The sequence below is a fragment of the Dendronephthya gigantea genome, unplaced genomic scaffold (assembly GCF_004324835.1).
Source record: "Dendronephthya gigantea isolate DGI-Jeju-01 unplaced genomic scaffold, DenGig_1.0 000010F, whole genome shotgun sequence".
Taxonomy (NCBI): Eukaryota; Metazoa; Cnidaria; class Anthozoa; order Malacalcyonacea; family Nephtheidae; genus Dendronephthya; species Dendronephthya gigantea.
The window spans coordinates 3,328,939-3,348,428 of NW_021163020.1; the positions used below are offsets into that span (position 1 = coordinate 3,328,939).

General features: G+C 36.9%; 3 protein-coding genes across 10 annotated transcripts; 2 read left to right on the forward strand and 1 right to left on the reverse strand.

Annotated features, from left to right (window-relative positions):
- Window positions 1–376: 376 nt before the first annotated feature.
- On the forward strand, window positions 377–1,671 carry LOC114518502 (E3 ubiquitin-protein ligase Siah1-like). The gene has a single exon (XM_028538511.1). The coding sequence runs from the start codon at window positions 595–597 to the stop codon at window positions 1,438–1,440; it is 846 nt and encodes a 281-aa protein (XP_028394312.1). The 5' UTR covers window positions 377–594; the 3' UTR covers window positions 1,441–1,671.
- A 194-nt stretch (window positions 1,672–1,865) lies between these two features.
- Window positions 1,866–8,975, reverse strand: LOC114518503 (ras-related protein Rab-20-like). Of its 5 annotated transcripts, XM_028538512.1 has the most exons (6): window positions 4,227–4,478; window positions 3,776–3,898; window positions 3,419–3,465; window positions 3,230–3,323; window positions 3,080–3,136; window positions 1,866–2,994 (listed from the first exon to the last, which is right to left on the reverse strand). In XM_028538512.1, exons 2-6 carry the CDS (start codon window positions 3,827–3,829, stop codon window positions 2,530–2,532), a joined length of 717 nt encoding a protein of 238 aa, XP_028394313.1. In that variant the 5' UTR covers window positions 3,830–3,898; window positions 4,227–4,478; the 3' UTR covers window positions 1,866–2,529. The 5 variants fall into 5 exon arrangements, with proteins under 5 accessions (XP_028394313.1, XP_028394317.1, XP_028394314.1 ...); XM_028538516.1 differs by lacking the exons at window positions 3,776–3,898; window positions 4,227–4,478 and adding an exon at window positions 8,866–8,975; XM_028538513.1 differs by lacking the exon at window positions 3,776–3,898 and having other exon boundaries at window positions 4,231–4,478.
- On the forward strand, window positions 4,861–10,978 carry LOC114518499 (dynein assembly factor 1, axonemal-like). 4 transcript variants are annotated; one of them, XM_028538506.1, is made up of 16 exons: window positions 4,861–5,035; window positions 5,511–5,602; window positions 5,819–5,933; window positions 6,118–6,224; window positions 6,319–6,412; window positions 6,520–6,592; window positions 6,753–6,827; window positions 6,957–7,021; window positions 7,684–7,769; window positions 7,871–7,926; window positions 8,123–8,279; window positions 8,877–9,017; window positions 9,401–9,454; window positions 9,649–9,689; window positions 9,791–9,832; window positions 10,098–10,978. In XM_028538506.1, exons 1-16 carry the CDS (start codon window positions 4,956–4,958, stop codon window positions 10,563–10,565), a joined length of 1,746 nt encoding a protein of 581 aa, XP_028394307.1. In that variant the 5' UTR covers window positions 4,861–4,955; the 3' UTR covers window positions 10,566–10,978. The 4 variants fall into 4 exon arrangements, with proteins under 4 accessions (XP_028394307.1, XP_028394306.1, XP_028394305.1 ...); XM_028538505.1 differs by having other exon boundaries at window positions 4,862–5,035; window positions 9,652–9,689; window positions 9,791–9,841; XM_028538504.1 differs by having other exon boundaries at window positions 4,862–5,035; window positions 9,791–9,841; window positions 10,098–10,977.
- Window positions 10,979–19,490: the final 8,512 nt, after the last annotated feature.

Below are 19,490 nucleotides of genomic sequence, written 5' to 3' on the forward strand. Positions count from 1 at the left end.
TCTACTAAATAATTAAAAAAAATCCCAAAAGAATCTGCTTTAAAAAATCGCGGTGAAGCGGGAGATCACTGCACATGAGATGCGCAGAGCGAATTTGAAAGAAATTTTTTTGTGAGTTTTTACGAAATCACAACAAAAACTTTTGTATTCAATGTTTTGGTCGTGTTTGTTTTTGCGTGTAAAGACTGGGGATGACTTAGTTTTTCAGCTTTCGCCACTGAGCTAATAATTCTTATATAGCTCAGTGGCTTTCGCTCAGAAGATAGCGTTCCAGTTTTTTTCATTACACTGGCCCAGATCAGTGGGTTAGCCAATCAGAAGCGGTGGTGTTATTTCCTCTCCCCACTCCTCTTCCTCTTTCGTCATGGTCCAAGTGTTGATCCAATTTGGAAGAGAAACATAAGCAAAAATATTGCCGCGATATTAGTTCACGAAATCGAAATTTAATGGAATTTTTAATCCTTTCCATGGCAAACAAGAGGACCCCGAACCACAAGATTTGCTATAGTAGAGTGCGAATGTCTTAGAACGCGCGTAATCGTTGATAAAACGGCGATACGGCGCTTGAATTGTCGGTGAAGAAGCAAGATAATTATGTCCATGAATCGACCATCAGTTGCCGCCTCAGTCAATAGGAAGATGATTCGACAAAATTCCTCCGCTTCTCAGGCCGTAGCGAGTGCCAACGTAGACCTCACGAGTATTTTTGAATGCCCTGTTTGCTTTGACTATGTTTTACCACCGATTTTGCAATGTTCTAGCGGTCATTTGGTTTGTTCCAACTGTCGCCCTAAACTACAGTGTTGTCCTACGTGTCGTGGACCACTTGGAAGCATACGGAATTTGGCAATGGAGAAGGTGGCCAGCACAATTATGTTCCCGTGTAGATATAACTCTGGGGGCTGTGCTGCCACCCTTGCTTTTTCAGATAAAACAGAGCATGAAGAATCTTGTGAGTTTAGACCCTATACTTGCCCCTGCCCAGGGGCATCATGTAAGTGGCAGGGGGCTCTGGATGCTGTTATGCCCCACCTTATGCATACACACAAGTCCATCACAACCCTTCAAGGTGAAGATATTGTCTTCCTAGCAACTGACATCAATCTACCTGGTGCGGTTGATTGGGTAATGATGCAGTCATGTTTCGGACACCATTTCATGCTTGTCTTAGAGAAGCAAGAGAAGTTTGAGGGCCATCAACAGTTCTTTGCCATTGTCCAACTCATTGGCACACGAAAGCAATCAGAAAATTTTGTATACCGGTTGGAGCTCAATGGTAATCGTCGGCGACTTGCTTGGGAGGCGACACCTCGCAGTATCCATGAAGGGATCTCATCAGCAATTTCCAACAGCGATTGTCTGATATTCGACACAAGTATGGCACAGCTTTTTGCTGAAAATGGCAATCTTGGTATAAATGTGACCATCTCTACATGTTGAGTTGCACTAATAGGATAACTTGTTTGGTAACTGATATTGATGGAGACTTTTGTTGTGGGAAGCACAGTCAAGAATGTTGAGTGACATCAAGCGATGGAAGAACAGTATGTTGCTGGTTGGAGGAGTGTCCTACAGTACAAACATTTTAGTGACTGTTCCAAGTATGGTACCATGCATTACTAGAGCATTTAAAAAACTTTAGCTGGCAAAACTTTGATGGGATTTACAATAGATTTGTGATGTTCAAAACAATTGAGTTTTGTTAAGAGTGACCAAGTAGACCTGTTTGCAAACTTCAGGATTACACATGAAAAGCATAAAAAATATGATATAAATATTTTCAACTGATGCTAAAAAAGGTTTACCAACACTTAATCTACTTTCACAAAACATGGATGTTGTGTTTAATTTAGTTAAACTGGTTTGTTCTAGAAAAAGCTGCATTGAGTTATAAACCATCATTTTGTATTGCTTGGTATTGGTAATAGAATTATACATCTAGTATTTGGCAGTAAATTTGGCCTCATCTGAGCCAGTTGTTGAAAGCTTTTTAGGCTAAACAGTTGATGGGTTGAATATATTACAGGCATTCTTCAAACAATTGAACCAAAGTACACATAACACCAACTTGTATAGCGACAATGGCAACAGCAAGAATTGAGTTCAGTCATTTACAATATATATGGAATTATTTAATTTCAACCTATCCACTGTTTAAAATAAATGGGCTTTGAGCAAAGTTTCCCTCCTTGCAGGAGAAAATTGTTATATTATGAAAAATCATATTATGCAAATAGGATGATATAGATATTGTAAAAATAATTTACGAGGTATTTGTTGAAAAATACAAACTTTATCAAGCTTATTAAATTTGGGTTAAAAGAACTTCACATTTAATTTTTCGTAACTTGATGAATGTGTGGAATGGTCTTCTTACTCTTGTATATTCAGGTTATCTATGTTGTGGATACATTACCATAAAACCAACCATTGGTATTGTAGTGAGGAGATTAAATTATATTATATCAAATTATCTATAAACTAAATTTTGTACTAAAATAATTACATTAATCTAGGTACTGTTAATAACTAACAACATTTTCTTTTCTGATGACAATGCTTTGGTGCATTGAGGTCGACACAATCTCCACTAGACATTGTCCTTCCCCCTTTTTCCTCACAATCACCATCCAGTGGTAAGCATGTATTCAAAATGAAATCAAAAACATTCTCAACATTCTTGCCAGTCTTTGAACTTGTTTCAAAATACGGCACAACATTCAATTTGTCCAATCTTTCCTTATTCTGGGTCTTGGCCAAAGCTTTACCAATGTCAGTTGAAATCTGTCTTGTGGTATCATTAACCAGGTCAAGTTTGGTGCCAACAACAACACACAAGCAGTCTTCCTCAGCACTTTGTAACAAGGGAATATGTCGGTCTTTTAAGACATTCAAAGAGTTATGTCTGGTTAAGTCGACAGCTAAAATTGCCGCTGAAGCACCACGGCAATAAAACGAAGAAAGCCCAGCATATTTCTCCTCTCCTGCGGTATCCTAAGTTATAGAGTAATATAATACTATAAACTGATATTTGGTCAAACATTCTTTAAAAAATCAAACAATAAGTTTATATGCTCACCCAAATTGCAACATTATATGGTCCCCATTGTTTTAAAATGAATGATGCACCGATAGTCTGTTGTAAGTGAAATTAAAGTTGTATTGCAATTTTATATCTTTAATTTCTTTACAGAATTATGAAATCAAGTACTATATTTATCATGCTTACTGATGTTTTGTTAGTGAAAATGCCTTCCATATATCTATGAATCAGTGTGGTTTTGCCAACTGAAGAATCCCCAAGAATAACAAGTTTCAGATCCCTAAAAATAGCCCAAATTGCTTCATCATTATTCTTTTTTATGCTTTGTAAACTTGATGGAATAAACTATTGTTAATTAAACCAAATTGAACTTACGCTTTTCGTTTTTCCTGCCCGTGTGCCATTCTTTCCAAATTTAAAAGCTACAAGATCAAGGCCACATTTAATCAATTATCCTCATTCAAGTAGTCAGAAACAAAGAGAATATGACTTAACCAGGGGCAGGTTGTATAAAACTCCTTAACTACATTTTGCATAGTTAAATCCAAATTAACTCGGAAATACACGACTCTGATTGGCCAATTCTGTTCTTAATTACAGTTAAACATTAATTAATCTTTTGTACAACTTCCCCCAGCTGTTTAGTCAAGGAGCCTGGCACTTATAGGATATGGCTGCTATTTAAAAATTGCACCTATTCATAAAGAATATGAATATTGACAAAAACATTACTTGTAATTTGGCAGATACAAGCCGTACTTGAGAGGCAATGTCACAGATGTGCATACATGTTACCCCTCTTTAATGTTGTACTGTCTTATGCCATTTAACGTTTATTTTCTTATTTAAAAAATTCTGCAAATATAATATAGGTACTGGGTGGAAAAACTAACATTTGTTGGATGTATATGACTAATAATCCTGATGTATTAGAAACTAGTATCCAACTAGTCTATGTGTTCAAATACAGGATATCAAAGAACGTATTTCGTTTGAAGAAAGTGAAAATACTTTTTAATATGGCAACAATAACTGCTGATGAGTTCATATTTATTTCAGGTTTAAAACTATATGATCAGTTCCGTGTGTATAATCTTTGCAGTTAATATAAATTAAATTGAGCTCGAGTCTGAGCGATTTTCAAAGATGTCCAGCATAATTTAAAGTAAATCAATACACTTACTTACTAACACTGTAAAAAACTTCCTGTCATATAAAACCATACAGGGGTGATACAGCTGTATCAATTCATATTCCACAGTTCACACATATGAATATTCGATATGGGATATTACATCGCTCTTATTCAGTATGATTGTACACAGTATGTTTTATTGTGTATCGTTAAAAATAGCTAGGAGCCACTTGATATATTACAACGTTTTCAAACACGCTAAAATTCGCCAAAATACAAATAATTTGAAAAAAAATTGATAAAGTGCTCATTTTAGTTTTCATTTTAACCCCCCGGAAATAGATCTTGGCCTAAAGTGTTTCATCAATCTGGATTCTGCGGCAGACGACAGGGGGGAACAAAAAAAAGCACCGCGAAAATGTTCGCGACTGTGTTTCCACTTCTGCAATCTAAAAATGTTTCAATAATATTTTAATGTTTTCTTTAGGCTAAAACGTTAACATGTCATAATTTAACATCTTAACCGTTAACGTTATCAGAATACAATCAAATTCTTCTTTGCATAAGACTAATCCTTAATTTCCAGCAGTATATACTAAAAACGCAATAAACTATTTTGTGGTACTGCGAATAGCGAAGTTTTCAGAAGTGCATCCATTTTACAAAATCTGGAAATTTCGAAATGTTGTCATAGCAACAAACAACGACGCTGAGAGGAAGAGAAACAACGAAGTTTGTAAATAATATTTTTTGTATATCCTCGTTGTTTTACGCAAAATGCCGTCGTTATTGGACGAGCCAAGCGAAAAAACTGAATGTAAACAGAATTTGAAAGTTGACGAGGACAAATGGCCCAGGTAAGAATGTTGGTGACTGTTAATATTGCTTTTTATAACCTTTCTTTATGATGAATGAACAGATGATGATGATGAGCAATCATAACACTACTTTCATATATTGATGTGAGCTATCCACTGTTATCACCACATATCATTACCATCAACATCAGCACCACACCACCATGGTCAATACCATTACAACCAACCACTGAACCACCAGTCCTAGCTATCACAATGATGGTAATCACCAGTATGCATGACCATGCACTGTTATATAGTATGGTAAGGATCCCCAAAACATCACCACAATCATCATTTGTTGTCAATCTTCATCATAATTATGGCTACAATCAATATCTGAACATTGCATGATTAATCTTTACTTGCAATACTTGCACAATCATAAATTTTCTCATCATCTATCATCAACATCTCTACCATCACAATCATTGTCATAACATGTTTTGGGTTAAAATTGTGTCATTTGCTTTAGAATGACCAAAAAGGTCCTCCTGGATATCTGCAAACAACAGAAACTATACAGAACACCATATCTCAATGATGTTCTTTATTTGCACTACAAAGGTACCTACTGTACATGTCATATATGAGACAACAGAAACTTTAAGAATTTAGATTCCTCTCCAAGTTTTGCTTGTGTGAGAACAACGATTATACTTGCAAAGTAAAATTATCATGTTTGTATATCAGCGCTGTATGTAGGTCTGCAAAGATCTCAACATGATGTGTGGTAACTCTTGAAAGCTAATTGCTTGAAATATCCATTCTTTTAATTCTCAGGATTTGGTAAGATAGAAAACTTGGAGGATTACACAGGATTAAAGTGTCTTTGGTTAGAATGTAATGGTATCAGAACAATAGAAGGACTTGACAACCAAATTGAATTACGTTGTCTGTAAGTGAAGTTCTAACAAAAAAGAAATTTAGCAAACATGGCATGATGCCTAGGATGTCCCGAAGGTGGAATGGATATGGTGTAATATGTCAATCTATGGTTGTGACTATGTCATATCCGACCCATTGTGGGCACGAATGATAAAACTAATATAATCCTAATGCAGTTGTTTTTTCAATCTTAGATATTTGCATCAAAATCTGATAGAGAAATTACAAAATGTTGATCATTTGTCTCTCCTGGATACTCTAAATGTGAGCAATAACTCAATAAGGAAGATTGAAAATATTGGTAAGATGAAAGTTTTTTTTGTGAACACGTAATTTTGAAACCCATCAAAGCAAGGGGTATTATTTACTTTCTTTCTATTTCTATACAACACCAGCATGTCTGCCAAAGTTAAACACATTACAGATTGCTCATAACAAATTGAAAACTGTTGAAGACATTGAGGAACTACGAAACTGCGAGTATTTGAGGTTTGCGTGTATTTCAAAAACACTGACTTTGATAGTGTAGCTAGTGTAGCTAGACCAATCATTAAAAAAATAGCTTGTGTACCTCTTTAATCCTGTATTACCTGCAGTGTCCTAGATTTATCCCACAATCAATTGGATGACCCTGAAATACTAGATGTGTTTTCTGCCATGGCTAAAGTGGTGAGTATTCGACTTGAGTATTTTGGAAAACTTCAAGGATGTGTCCGCTTTCTCATGTTTATTTTTGACCGCTTTTCACTCAAGAACATTATACATATATGAGAGTCTCGTTTCTTTTGGTATGGAATAAACTAGCTTTTCTTCGTTATTTTTTTCTAAGAGTGTTCTCAATCTAATTGGCAATCCTGTTATAAAGAAGATAAAGCACTATAGAAAACAAATGATCCTAAAAATCGTACGTATTATGAACATGAAAGATTTATAAAATATCAGATTTAGTCAGTGCACCGCGAGTAAATTAGCTAATATCCATTACCACACGTGATATTCAAGCAAAAGTCTACCTTGACCTCTTTTTTCTTAGAAAAATTTAAAATACTTGGACGACCGGCCCGTGTTTCCGAAAGAGAGAGCTTGCGTTGAAGCCTGGTATGTTGTGAAACACTCTCGTGTACTAAAAACAAATTTTCCTGGTCGGCCCGACCTTACAAACCGTTTTCCTGCCCCAAAGAAGGCATGACCAGTTTTTTTTTTAATTAACCATGCCGTTTCCTTGTCGTCAGGAAAACTTGTCGAAATATTTGCCGCACACATTGATAAACAATAATCGACCAGGAAAAATTAGCTGTCGGTTCGTGACTTCACAATGAGATTCCACTCGTTCACGTGAATTGTCGGTGAAGTTTGTACGGACTGTCATTTTCCGTTAAATTAGTTGTTGCGTGGTAAAAAAAGTATGGAATTGAAACTGAAAACTGTAACGAAATTACCTACAATTAATTTTACAAATACCTAGCGATTTAGAGGGATTCAACTAGCGACCACAAATATTGTATTGTTTCACTGTTCACATTTTGAAAATCGTATATTTACGATTAACAATTGCATACAAAAACGCCAAATGAATGAAATGATGATTTTCTGCGGTTGAGTTTCTCTCCTGGCAGACGCCATTTTCAGAGTAGCTGCTATATCATTGGGCAGGTGTAGCCATTTATTTGCAATTTTAACGTCGTATTTGACGTTCCGGTTCTCAATCTAAATCCGATTAATTGTATTCGCACTGAACTGGTTTGTCCGTTGTCGTTCAGGGCGCGAGGTGGTGTCGAAGCGGAAAAAGAAGAGAGGCAGTTATGGGTTAGCAGGGAACGAAAAAAGATCATGGACAGTGTTAACGGTGTGTATGTGTGTGTGCTTTTGGACTCGATACACAGTTTTGCATGTAGCTGGGGTCAGTTATACTGATTGAAAGATAACTTTCCTACTGTATATTTGCAGCGTTGGCTGAAATACGTGAGAAAAACCGAAGAATGCAAGATGAAGATACGGACAAAGTAGGTACCATGGAGTGACAGTCTTGGACTGACCTATATCACAAACTTCTCGGCTCTCACTCCCCCTTGAGGAGCTACATTAGGCACGTCATGAATCACCAAAGTTTCGGGCAGAGGAAGTTGTCTTTTTGATCAATAGCCCTCTCCCGTAGCCTTGCGGGTAATTGCGTGAACTCTTGTACTTTGTGTAACGCAGGAAGCGACGAACGAAGGTGCACCAATATTTCATCTTGGCAAAGAGGAAGATGGACGCCAAGAAAGAGGAATTGACGGAAAAGACGATGAAGAAGTCATCAAAGTCATCAAAGATGAAAATACCGACGAGGAACAAAAAATAGCAACTAGCAACGAAGGTAATCTTGGTCATTAAAAAAAAAATTAATTCAAAGAATTTGAGTGCAAATCTTTTCCCGTTTCAGTTTAGTTTGGAGTTACAAATAAGAACGAAGTTCGCTATATACGCGTATAGCTTAAAATGCTAGGTGTCTTTTGTGTTATAAGCACGTGCCTAATGCTCACGGTGACAGTTTAGACCTCGCACACAATATCAGGGCTCAAAATAACGGGCGGGAATATCAACAGTCAAAGCGGCCGCTCAGCTTCATTTTCACTCGGTCAATATCAGTTTTTGACCCGTCAATACTTCATATAATTTCAAATAATTAACATGACGAAATCAAAGACCAAATCATGTGTCCGAGACTGACGAGACACTCAGATTTTTTCAGACTGTGTGCCTTTACAATCATTCAAGAGTTAACATTATCGTTACCATGAAAAGATCTTCGATCAATTTCAAGTCAAATTTTGTATCTTGAGTTCATAGACGAACCAAGCAAATTACCAATAAATGTGGTAATTACAGTGAATACTCGCTGGTCGTCTATACCAATAGTCAAGCATGCGCATGCGCGACAAGATTTACACTGATGACAGTACCTTGATTGTAGATCGATCATCCTCGCCAATTTTTCTGACTCAAAGGACTCAAGCAACACCTAGCGATCAACGGAAATCTGCTGGTATTTTCTCATCTCAAATTACCGACGACGACCGTCGTAAAGTCCCGCGGATAGTAGAGATAACGTCAGGTGCGCGTCTCATATTGTTCGATGCAGCTAAATTTGAAAAAAAAACCCCGAAATGAATCTTCATGCAGGCATCTTAACTTGCTACAAATCAACCGACCCGGGTACGGGTAAAATCGTCTTTGATTAGATGGGTAACACTTCGAGTACATAAGAGAATGACTAAAGCCCGTTTTCCACTAGGCGAATTTATTCGCGCGACACGAAGCGATATCTGAAATCTGGTGATGTGATTGGTTTGCGAAAAAAATCGCCACGAAAAAGTAGAATCGCTTCCTACTTTTTATCTGTTCGCGCGAATAAATTCGCCTAGTGGAGAACGGGCTTTACTGACAGGTTTTATGGGCGAAGAAAAATGATAAAGCTAAAGATAATTTGTTTTTTAGATGGGCAAGATAATTTTACAGATTCTGAGCAAATTCTCACGACGACTTTGTCTGGTAGGAAAGAAAAGAAAAACATTTATATTCTGTAAATTTAAATTTATCGGATAAACATGGGTTTATCGCGAGAGCGCTATTTAACCTGCCGTAAATTGAAACCGTTGCATTTCACAAGTGAATGTAATAGTCCATGCATGCTTATAGCAAAACAATCGCGATACGGCTTTACGATATTGTTTTTCTCATTTCAGAAGACGATATTGAAATAATCCAGATAAGTCGCGACGATGAGGTATGTACGACCAAGCTTGATGTCATATGCATAGGCAGTGCTATACCGCATGGTATTTGGAACCAACGAAAGTAGTCTGATTGGAATATCTTTCACTACAGGACTTGCCGGATTTGGAAGACGTCGATGTAAGCGACCCAGATGTACGTCAGGTAATTACTGCAAGATTTTGAATAAATGGAAACTGATGGTAGATATGTCAATGAGCTCCTTACCAAGAGGCTGTTTACATGATCTTCGGGTCACCCGAAGCTTAAAAAAACTTCTAGGCATGAAAAAGGTTTTCATGAAACTAAACATGCCATTATGGCCATGTTATTATCAAAGTGACTCCCTAGTTTGGCTAAGTTTCTCACAGAGCACTTGGATAATCTCAGTAACGAACACTTCGCTATATTTCTGTCACAGGCTCATCCATTCATTGCTGATTTCGACCGCAGCCTTATTGACGAGAATCTTAGCCAATCAGATTGCATCGATTCGATGACGTCACATCCAATGGAATTACTAATCAGACCTGAGAAAACCCGCCAACGGGTTCTTATCGAAGAACTTCCAGATGAACCTCAGCACAACACTAAAATAGATACACGAGAAATTGAGCCGGTCGACAAATTTCAAGCATCCACAAAAGATGCCCTAACTGAAAGATGTCGAGTGTCAGCCGAAGGTAATCGAGTATCAGTTGACGATTGTCGACCTTTGACCGACAATCCCCGAGCTTCGAGCGATTCTGGAATCTCGATTGATATTATACAAAAGCTTGCGGAACAAGTTGGGTCAACTGTTATTGAGAGAGAGCCTTTGAACATCGAAGAAAAAGTTAAGGAATTTAAAGAACGAACTGTTGAAGATTTTGAAGATGTTGACGATTAGCGTCTAATGTGAACCGTTTTACTGACATACGTTATATAAACGACTCTATTGAAAGACTCTATAGCGGTCAAAAGCGGCAAATTCTGAGCAAAAATTTTGAAACTCTTTTAACTGAAGTCTTTAAATTTCTGCAACAAATAGAGGTTTTGAATACAGTTTTTATATACGGTGCAACGTTTATTAGTATTTAAAAACATTTCACTCCAAACTGAGAAAACTAAAAGACCCCGGACTCAAACCCTCCCCTGAGTTGCCATTCCGGTTTTATTGAAGTTTACTAGTGAATATCTCTGTAGTTAACATTATTACTGAATGAAGTGTATTCATTTTTGCTTGTTTTGTTCTCGACTATCTATATTAATAACTTATATTGCGATTAAAATGATGATACTAGCCATTCTAGGAAAAAATCATTTTAACGTCTCAATGCAAAATAATCCTCTTCTGAATTTCACCTAGTCATTGTTGTTTTTTTGCAATCGCATTACTTCTCCCAAGTGACTAGGCGATCAAGCAGTCTCGGAGATTAAATCACTTTATTATTGTGTTGAAAGAGGCCTCGAAAAAAGCAATCAATCTATCTCGTGAAGTGTCTCAGTCTTTTTTCGACCATAACACAACATGATCTGACTTTTGCTGCATTGCATGGAGATATCCAGTATTCCTTTTCTATTGTTAAATCTATCGGATACAGATAATGGATACAACTTGGGTCTATGCACCAACATGGCGTTTGTCTTCGACGTTTAAACACGTTCATTTTTAACACGTTCGTTCAAAACTCGTTTGAAAATCGTTCATTCTTTCATAATTCATAAATTGCTGCGGTATGCCGTATGGAGAGAATACATTTCAGACAAATGTTCTTATCAAAGCTTGAATTTTCCAGCGAAGAAATATATCGTCAAAATGCACAAGGAATAAGATTTGCAAGCAGTGGCAAAGATAATATAGGGACCTTAAAGGCCGACACAGACCGAGTTTTCAGAAGCATATAAATTAAACTCTGGGATCAAAATTTGGAATCTATGGACGCTAGACCAATCAAAATTTATTATTTTAATGCAATCTACAAGAAAATTTTGATGAGTTAAAATTTATTTGCTTTTGAAAAATATAAAACGTTGAAAATTCGCGCCGCGTTGCCAATTCGCGTCCTGTCTGTGTGGGCCTTTAAGACTGTTCACACGATCCAAGTTTGATTGTGTTTAAGAACTATAAGATACACCAAACCTACGCGGCGGACGTGAAGAAATACTGTCTTCATTTCGATAGTTTCACAACAGGAATAAAAATTATAGACTGCTTTTGGTAAACAAAGCCTGAGCCGAATGTAAAACTATATAATTAATAAAACTGGGTTCCTAATACCACCGGCTGATTTCATGTCACTTCCGCGTCGTATAGATTTGGTGTATCTTAACCTAATATAACTATTGTTTATGATAGCGATTATAAGGTGAAAATGAGATTTTAATAGAGTTTCTTTGAGTTCTTATGCGACTTGGTTAGACTGTTGTCTGTTGCTATACTACAGTACAGGCACATTTTCATAACAATTGACCTTGACTGTTTCTGTTGACGTAATGTAGGCTTATGAACAAAGAAGTATTCTTTCGGAAAGTCAAGTGCGTCGGTGTTAGTTAATCTGATTCAGGCTGAAAGCTAGTGTACTTTACGGTATTTCCCATTTTAACAACTTTACCTCAGAAAGATACCGACCCTTAAAAACATTCGTCACAGTCAAAACTGCGGAGAATGTACAACTTCCGACCACTCAGAGAAGAACGCCCATATTCAAGAGCAAACATTAGAACGTTGTTCGAATATAACCTAGAATGGTTTACTAAGAATTGTTCCCAATAACACATCATCAAAATCGCTTTCTGATCATGATGAAATAGTTCCACTCAAAAGTGGTTGTAAAATGATAAGGAAGAGCGAGCAGTATAGATCTGACACAGTCGAGAATAGCTCAGTTTCCAAGAGCTCGTAATCGCATTTAATAGGGAACTTATAAACAACATGTTTCACTTAACGTGCATGCGATATCAGACCATCTTACGATCGCCCCAGTTCAAGTACTGTATCGTATTAAATTATTAATGGTATCATTACTGGCGTTAAGTACTAAAAGCTCACGCAGATGATTGTTAAGTAATCCCGTCTTAACTGATGTGCTCACTCGCATCCAGCATCAATTCTGCAGAGACCACTAAATTATACTGCGAACTACCCAATTAATTTCACATTACCAAATTATGTGCAAGTGCATGATGTATATCTATCTGTCAGTAGTTATTAAACATGTGACATGTTCAACCGCGAGTTCTTCAAACAGGTTTGCTAAAGCAACAGTGAGCCGCCCCGTGCACACAAGAGCTATCCGGACACGTGGGGTACTGACTCTACAAGGACTTTCTTAGGCATTGTAAGCTAGGGGCAGTCCATATTCGTGCACGAACCTGCTAGGCTACACCTCAGTAAGTTTGCATGCATGTTTGGATCAGACGTTATGTTACAATAACATATCGCAAGGTAACTCAAGGTACCTCGAATGATCAAGGTAGTTCAAGGTACTTACACCGTATATGATGAATTCATGTTCAACCCAGCAGTAGGTATACGCCTATACTGTACAATATCAGACCATGTTTACTGTTCACTAGCCAAAAATAATTCCCTAGCAATGTGTTTCCCAAGGTCAATATGACCTGATATTAGCTCCGTTTCTAATTCACTTGTTTACGAGTTTTTGCGGGCATTTAATGTAAGTGGGGTATGTCTGCAAAATTATGTCTCGTCTACCTTCATTTTCTTTTTCGATTTAATAAACTGAGTTTCCCTAATTAGGAATGCCTTAGATAATATCAGACCTATATTTGGTCAACCCATATCCTAATCTTATAACTCTGAAGAGTTTTCGTTTTTCATATAATTTCATTTTCGTTTCACTTCCAGCCTGGGAAAATGTACTTTGAACTGTAACGTGTTACGTCATGGTACATGTGGGCGAATGCCAAATACAATATTTGATTGATTTTATGCAATTGCATCCGGGAAGCCCATGTCATGTGTGCTCGTCTTATCTCCCGTTCCTTGCTGAGAATATGAATTGCGATGCAGTTATGTCAATGCTGAGACAGTTCTAAGTGTTTTTAAATTTTCTTTATCGAAGAAAGAAGTATGTAATATTTAAAACACCGCTCAAGACTATTTTACGTCTTTACTTATATGTACACTTGGATGAAGCTCCTGTCATACTGTGAAATTTTCGTAGTTTGCACTTAGGTGTTGTATGCAACTGAAAATTTTATAATACTGAATGTATATCACTCTCACGTCTTTAAGTTTAAGGCCAAGGTTAAACGTTGCACTTCTCATGAGCTGAACGCATTGACAACAATAATTTTCAAATTTCAATCGCTGACAATCTGTGGCGTTCGTTTGTTTAAACCTTGGACTTAATTGTCAAATTGCATTGACTCCGTACGATTGATAACAGATGGCAGGTTTTTTTCACTATAATTCAGTGGGTCGCTACTGACAGCGTGTGTCCGCCATATCTGCCCTTCACGTGACCTCGTATGCTTCCTTTGACAGCTAAAATATTTTTTTCACGCTTTCGTAGGAGTGTTGTTTTTCACAATTGTCGAAGACACGATGACTAAGGTATAAATGAAACAGAAGACATCCATGCTAATTGACGCATTTCCTAGGAAAAAGGGGTTTTTTTCCACCTCGTTCACTCAAGCACTCAAGAATCTATTTACATACGCCCATAATAGCCCAAATAAACTTTCCTCTACATACACCAGTATTTGTTAAAAACAAAGACACCTTGTTAGTATTGTACTGACATGTGACAGAACAATGTTTTCCCTCTCTTATTTAGGAACCCTATAGGACAGACTTCCTATAGCGTGTAATTCATTGATTATAGGAGATATTGGATCATCAGCTATTATCAGGCTGCAAAATTTACATAGCCGGAATTTCACGGTTTCAGAAAGAGACACTGTACGCAAACGTTTTTAAAGAGAGCTAGGTTAACTGGATGGAGTATAACTTTCTTATTTACCATGCTGTACATAAAAAACCTGGAGTTAATTATAGCCCATCAAATCCGGCTTAATTTTTCGAAGAAAATGTTATCAGTTGTCGGTGATTTTTTTTTACAATCGGGCGTCTGAGATAAGCATCAAATTTCGTGTCTCGTGAGCCAATATCATTTAAAGAATGATTTCAATTCGCGTGTAATTACTAATAATCATAATTCCGGATGCCCCAATCATCTTTCAACAACCGAAGTATAGTATTTTGTAGAAAATATGAAAAAGGCAATGCATTTGACAGATCACAAGGTCATCATCCTTGGTATAAGGTTTCTATTTCCTTGAAATGGTTGGTTTAAAACGAGCCGATCACTTTATAGCGGAAACAGTTTAAAAATACTGATTTCTACGTGATATTGATGCTTCTATATCAGTTCTTAATTGCTTGTTCATCGGTATAGAAAGAACGCCAACTAAAATCAGTCAACTAACCTTATTATATATATATCTACTTGTGCATGAGCATTTTAGAACAGAACCCAGAAGGCTCGACTAAATTCAATATATATATATATAATATACATGCAACTCAATATATACTCACTACACAACTAAATTATATCTATATCAGTTAAGAGACATATTGTAATTAGCCATCGCAATAAGGAAAAACCAAGGATTCATCATATTGCATGAGTCAGTTTTACTAAGGAAGAAAATTTAAAGTACAAACTGAAATTTATACTGGGTATAAACGTCTCTCAGATGGGCAGAATAACGTCTTAATGTTGGCACAAGCCTTGCTGGCCCATATTTTATTGTATCTAAGACTTAACCAAGTGGAGTTCTATGGAAAAATACACTTTTTATCGAATACAATTTTTATAAAGAATTTTATAAAAAAAATACACTTGATATATATCTATAGGCACAAATAAAAAAAAGGTATACAATTGTACAAGTTTCAATGATTAAACACAGGAATAAGACTGGTCCCTCCCTTTATAATTACTTTGGATTTCAAATATCTTGCTTCAAGCAAGCTAAAGTTGCACAGAACGGAATTTGGCGAAAATTTCCATGAGCGCGCAACGGGTTTTTTCCGTCTTCCATTATTTCAACCGGATTGTCCTTAATTAAAAAACAGTTCCGCGTTGAATCAGCCTCACTTATAAATTAAGTTTTTAGCATATATGAGCGAGATGGACATCACTGTCACCTTAACAGGATCCTATAGACGTACGAAACCCTGCAATTGTGGTAAAAGGATTAAGTGATGAAGCTGTTATAGGTAAGCTAATATTTGAACAGGCAAGATTAACTTACAGTTCCGTAGTGTCAGAACGCCCTTCTGTTTAAATAGTTTTGGCATTGTTGATGTTGATTACAGTGGGTATGCACGAGTGAACACTATTGTTTGTCAAGCCTTTAAACACAGGTAAGCGAAACCGAAAAGTGCCAAATATAGAACTAGCTATATATAAGGGCAATTTTCGGTGATGATATTTCGGTGGTGATCACAACTTATATGATTGACTTCTAAGCAACGAAGTTTCTCGACGGCGTTGCTTGTGTTCTACGATATTTCCCACAAGAATATATATATATAGGCAAACCTACTTCGAATAAAGTCGCCATTACCTCTCTACTTTAATTTAGAAATAAAGTTAGAGTTCAAAGTCAACTGTCAAGCACTCTCATGTAGGAATTTGAACTTGTCTCGTCGAGGTCTTTATCAAAAGCATTAAGCATGCAATAGCGAATTTCATTGAAACCCATTATATAGTGTTGAGCGGTGAAAAATTTGGCACACGATACATAATAATATAGTTCAACGTTCTCTTGATGTAATAGATGTAGATGGCCAAGTCTACTGTCTACGTCAAATAAATGTTGATGTGAAGTTCTCACTGAGACACAGCCGCGCTCCTACAGTCTGTTATATACTCTGCCTGCATGTGAGAGAAATTTCTGCAGATATCAGAGGTGCATGACACCATATTAAGGGAAGCCGCATTAGAGGGTTGGAAGGTGCACATGTCATTAAGGAGGCGCCACTGCATGTACATGTCAAAATTGTAAAAAAATGCTTAAAAATGTACGTGTAATCTTACTATTCTGCTTTTAAAAAGCTGAAAATCCGATTACATGCACCGCCATTTCTCAATCTATACCATCGTTTGGTTTCGCCTAAAAATCACACTGAATTGGAAAAGTATAAGAAGATATTAATAAGAAAGGTTATTCTCAGGTAGATTGTACGTATAATGAATGAGATGTTATCTAAGTAATTTTCACAGAAGTTGGAAAACGGATTGGTCGTAGTGGCATTCGTATTGAGTTTGACTTTATATGCATTGCCATCTTGCAATTTTCTTCAAGGTCTGTAGCCGTGACAACTCTATACGATCAGGGTTAGGCTTGATGGTCTCCGCTTTGAAAAAGATTTCCGTATCGTACTGACGCAATTCGCCTTGCCCAGATAATCCCAGTCACATGTTCGAAGAAGTCAAAAGTCAATTTACGCTGCAAAAAAGCTCAAGCTTTAGGTCTCATGTAAACACGCTTCATACTTCACACAAGGCAACAAGTAGGAAACTACCTAATCGGGGAGGAATTTGTCTCTCTCAGCGGGATGCCCGATTGGAATCTTCGAGAACAGCTTAGGAGAAGCAAAGGACAAAAACATCCCCATGTAAACGGTGTACAAATATAAATAATTATGCGCCTTGTTGGTTGGTATTGTCGCGAACGATGCCGTTTGTATTGAAGACTATTGAACAGGCCGAATGCTTACAGCGAAACGCAATGGAACAAAATTAGATCATTAACATGAGATCAAAAACCGCATATCTCCGATTATAACCGAGACATTTAAGTCTTACAGCCATATCGGAATGCAGCTATAAGGTACGAATTTTGAACGTTGAGCATCGATCTCACCAGGGGCAGAGCGTAGGCATCTTCAATTTTCCCTTGCACGCATACAGAGTATATTTTATGATACAGAAATGCCGGTCTGTTGGGCAGAGTTATAGGAGTGCTTTTCTCGATGAATACAGTTAGAGTACATCGTACGCAAAATAAACTGTATATATAATTGACATACCATTAGGAAGGTATGTTGATCGCTGACTAAGGAATTGCCATTATAGACATCTGCAGTCGATCTTTATCGATGGAGCAAAAAAGTATGATTGTGTGCAAAAAGTGTTTTGCTCAACCTTAAAAATGAACTGTGCTTCAACCGAACTTTTGCCAGCCGCCTAAAAGAACCACCTTTAACAAGTTTGAATCGATCTCATTCTGTCGTAGTCGCCCAGCAAGTACTTCAAAGACAAAGTACAAACGTCCGTGGTATTTCACGCGAGAAAGTTTAAAATGCAGTCTAATTTTGTTTAGAATTCGTCTGAAACCTGAATCTTTGAATCCTATTAGTACTAACGGTGACCTGGATGTGAATCAGCAATTTTAATGCGATATAATAACATCATTGAGTTTGTTAAAATCTTGTGCCTGCGATGGTTTAAACAGCTAGTCCTCGCGTGACCTCTGGTTAAAAGTTTTATCGTTTGACTGTTACTTGATTACAAATCAATTCACAATTAATGAAGTGCAGAAATCATGCATTAAATTGCTGTTTGCAAGTATCTAATTTATTATAAGTACATTAGCACAACATGTTTACTGCATGGACGTCTTTTTCCTTCCCGTACATGCAATTGGATACCCACAACCACCTGAGAATTTCTAAACGGATATTTCGGATCTGTGTGTACAACAACGGGAAACGATTGTACTTTAAGGAGTTTAGTACTGATGACTGGGGGGAGATTAACGTCCACCCACATGAAACAAATTACTAAAATTGGAATGATTTTGTCTAAAAATTCGTACAGGACGTGCAGGAGTTTTCGATGAAATGAGCAGTGACAAGGCAGATTTGTGCTCACAGGCCACCTTTACACGGGACCAAATGCGTGGTCGCGATTCCGTCCGGTTTCTTGTAGTTCATGTAAGCACTAAAAATTTTTCCCGCGTGAAAACCTGAACGGGACGATTTCGTGCACAATTCCAAATTCGTCCGGTTCCGTGTTAATGTAAGATGGAATGATAGAATACGTACACCGGGCCTATGTATATATATATATATATATATATATATATATATATATATATATTTATATTATATAATATATATATATATATATTATATATATATAATATATATATATATATATATATATATATATATATATATATATATATATATGCGGCTGCCTAATAAAAACAAGTTGCTTGGCCTCGGGTTAAATCCACTATATCTGTCAACACATTAATAGCTTCTCAAAAACAGCCGGTTCGCGCGTATAACTTCTCAGGATAGTCCGAGAAATCGCCTTTATTGAATTCCGGTGAAAACAGTTTGATATTGAACGAGATATCCTACATATTAATTGGTAACCAATGTTTATTCTTCTAGTCTAGGTGTAGTGTATCCCAGTTCTAGTATAGACATCGGTTATACCAAGTTTCACGTAGAAGCCTCCTTTGCACAAAACTGGTCCAAGAGAAAGCACCAATTTCGACTTGAAGGGAACTTATATAGTTTAATGAAGCCGGCACCAGGTTAAATATAGTTTAGGCTTTCTTCTGTAGTTCTGTAGTACCCTAGCTGGGTTATCAATCTTTATTTATCATTGTTACCAACATAAGTTCAACTATATTTACCAACACCATATCATTTATGCCGCCTGGCGCCTGATCAGTGCTGTTAAATAGTTTAAAATGAACCTTATACAGTCTCCATAGTAAGTCTTATACCATGTATGGAAAATGCATGAGAATTATTTTTCCGTCGGTGTTCAAA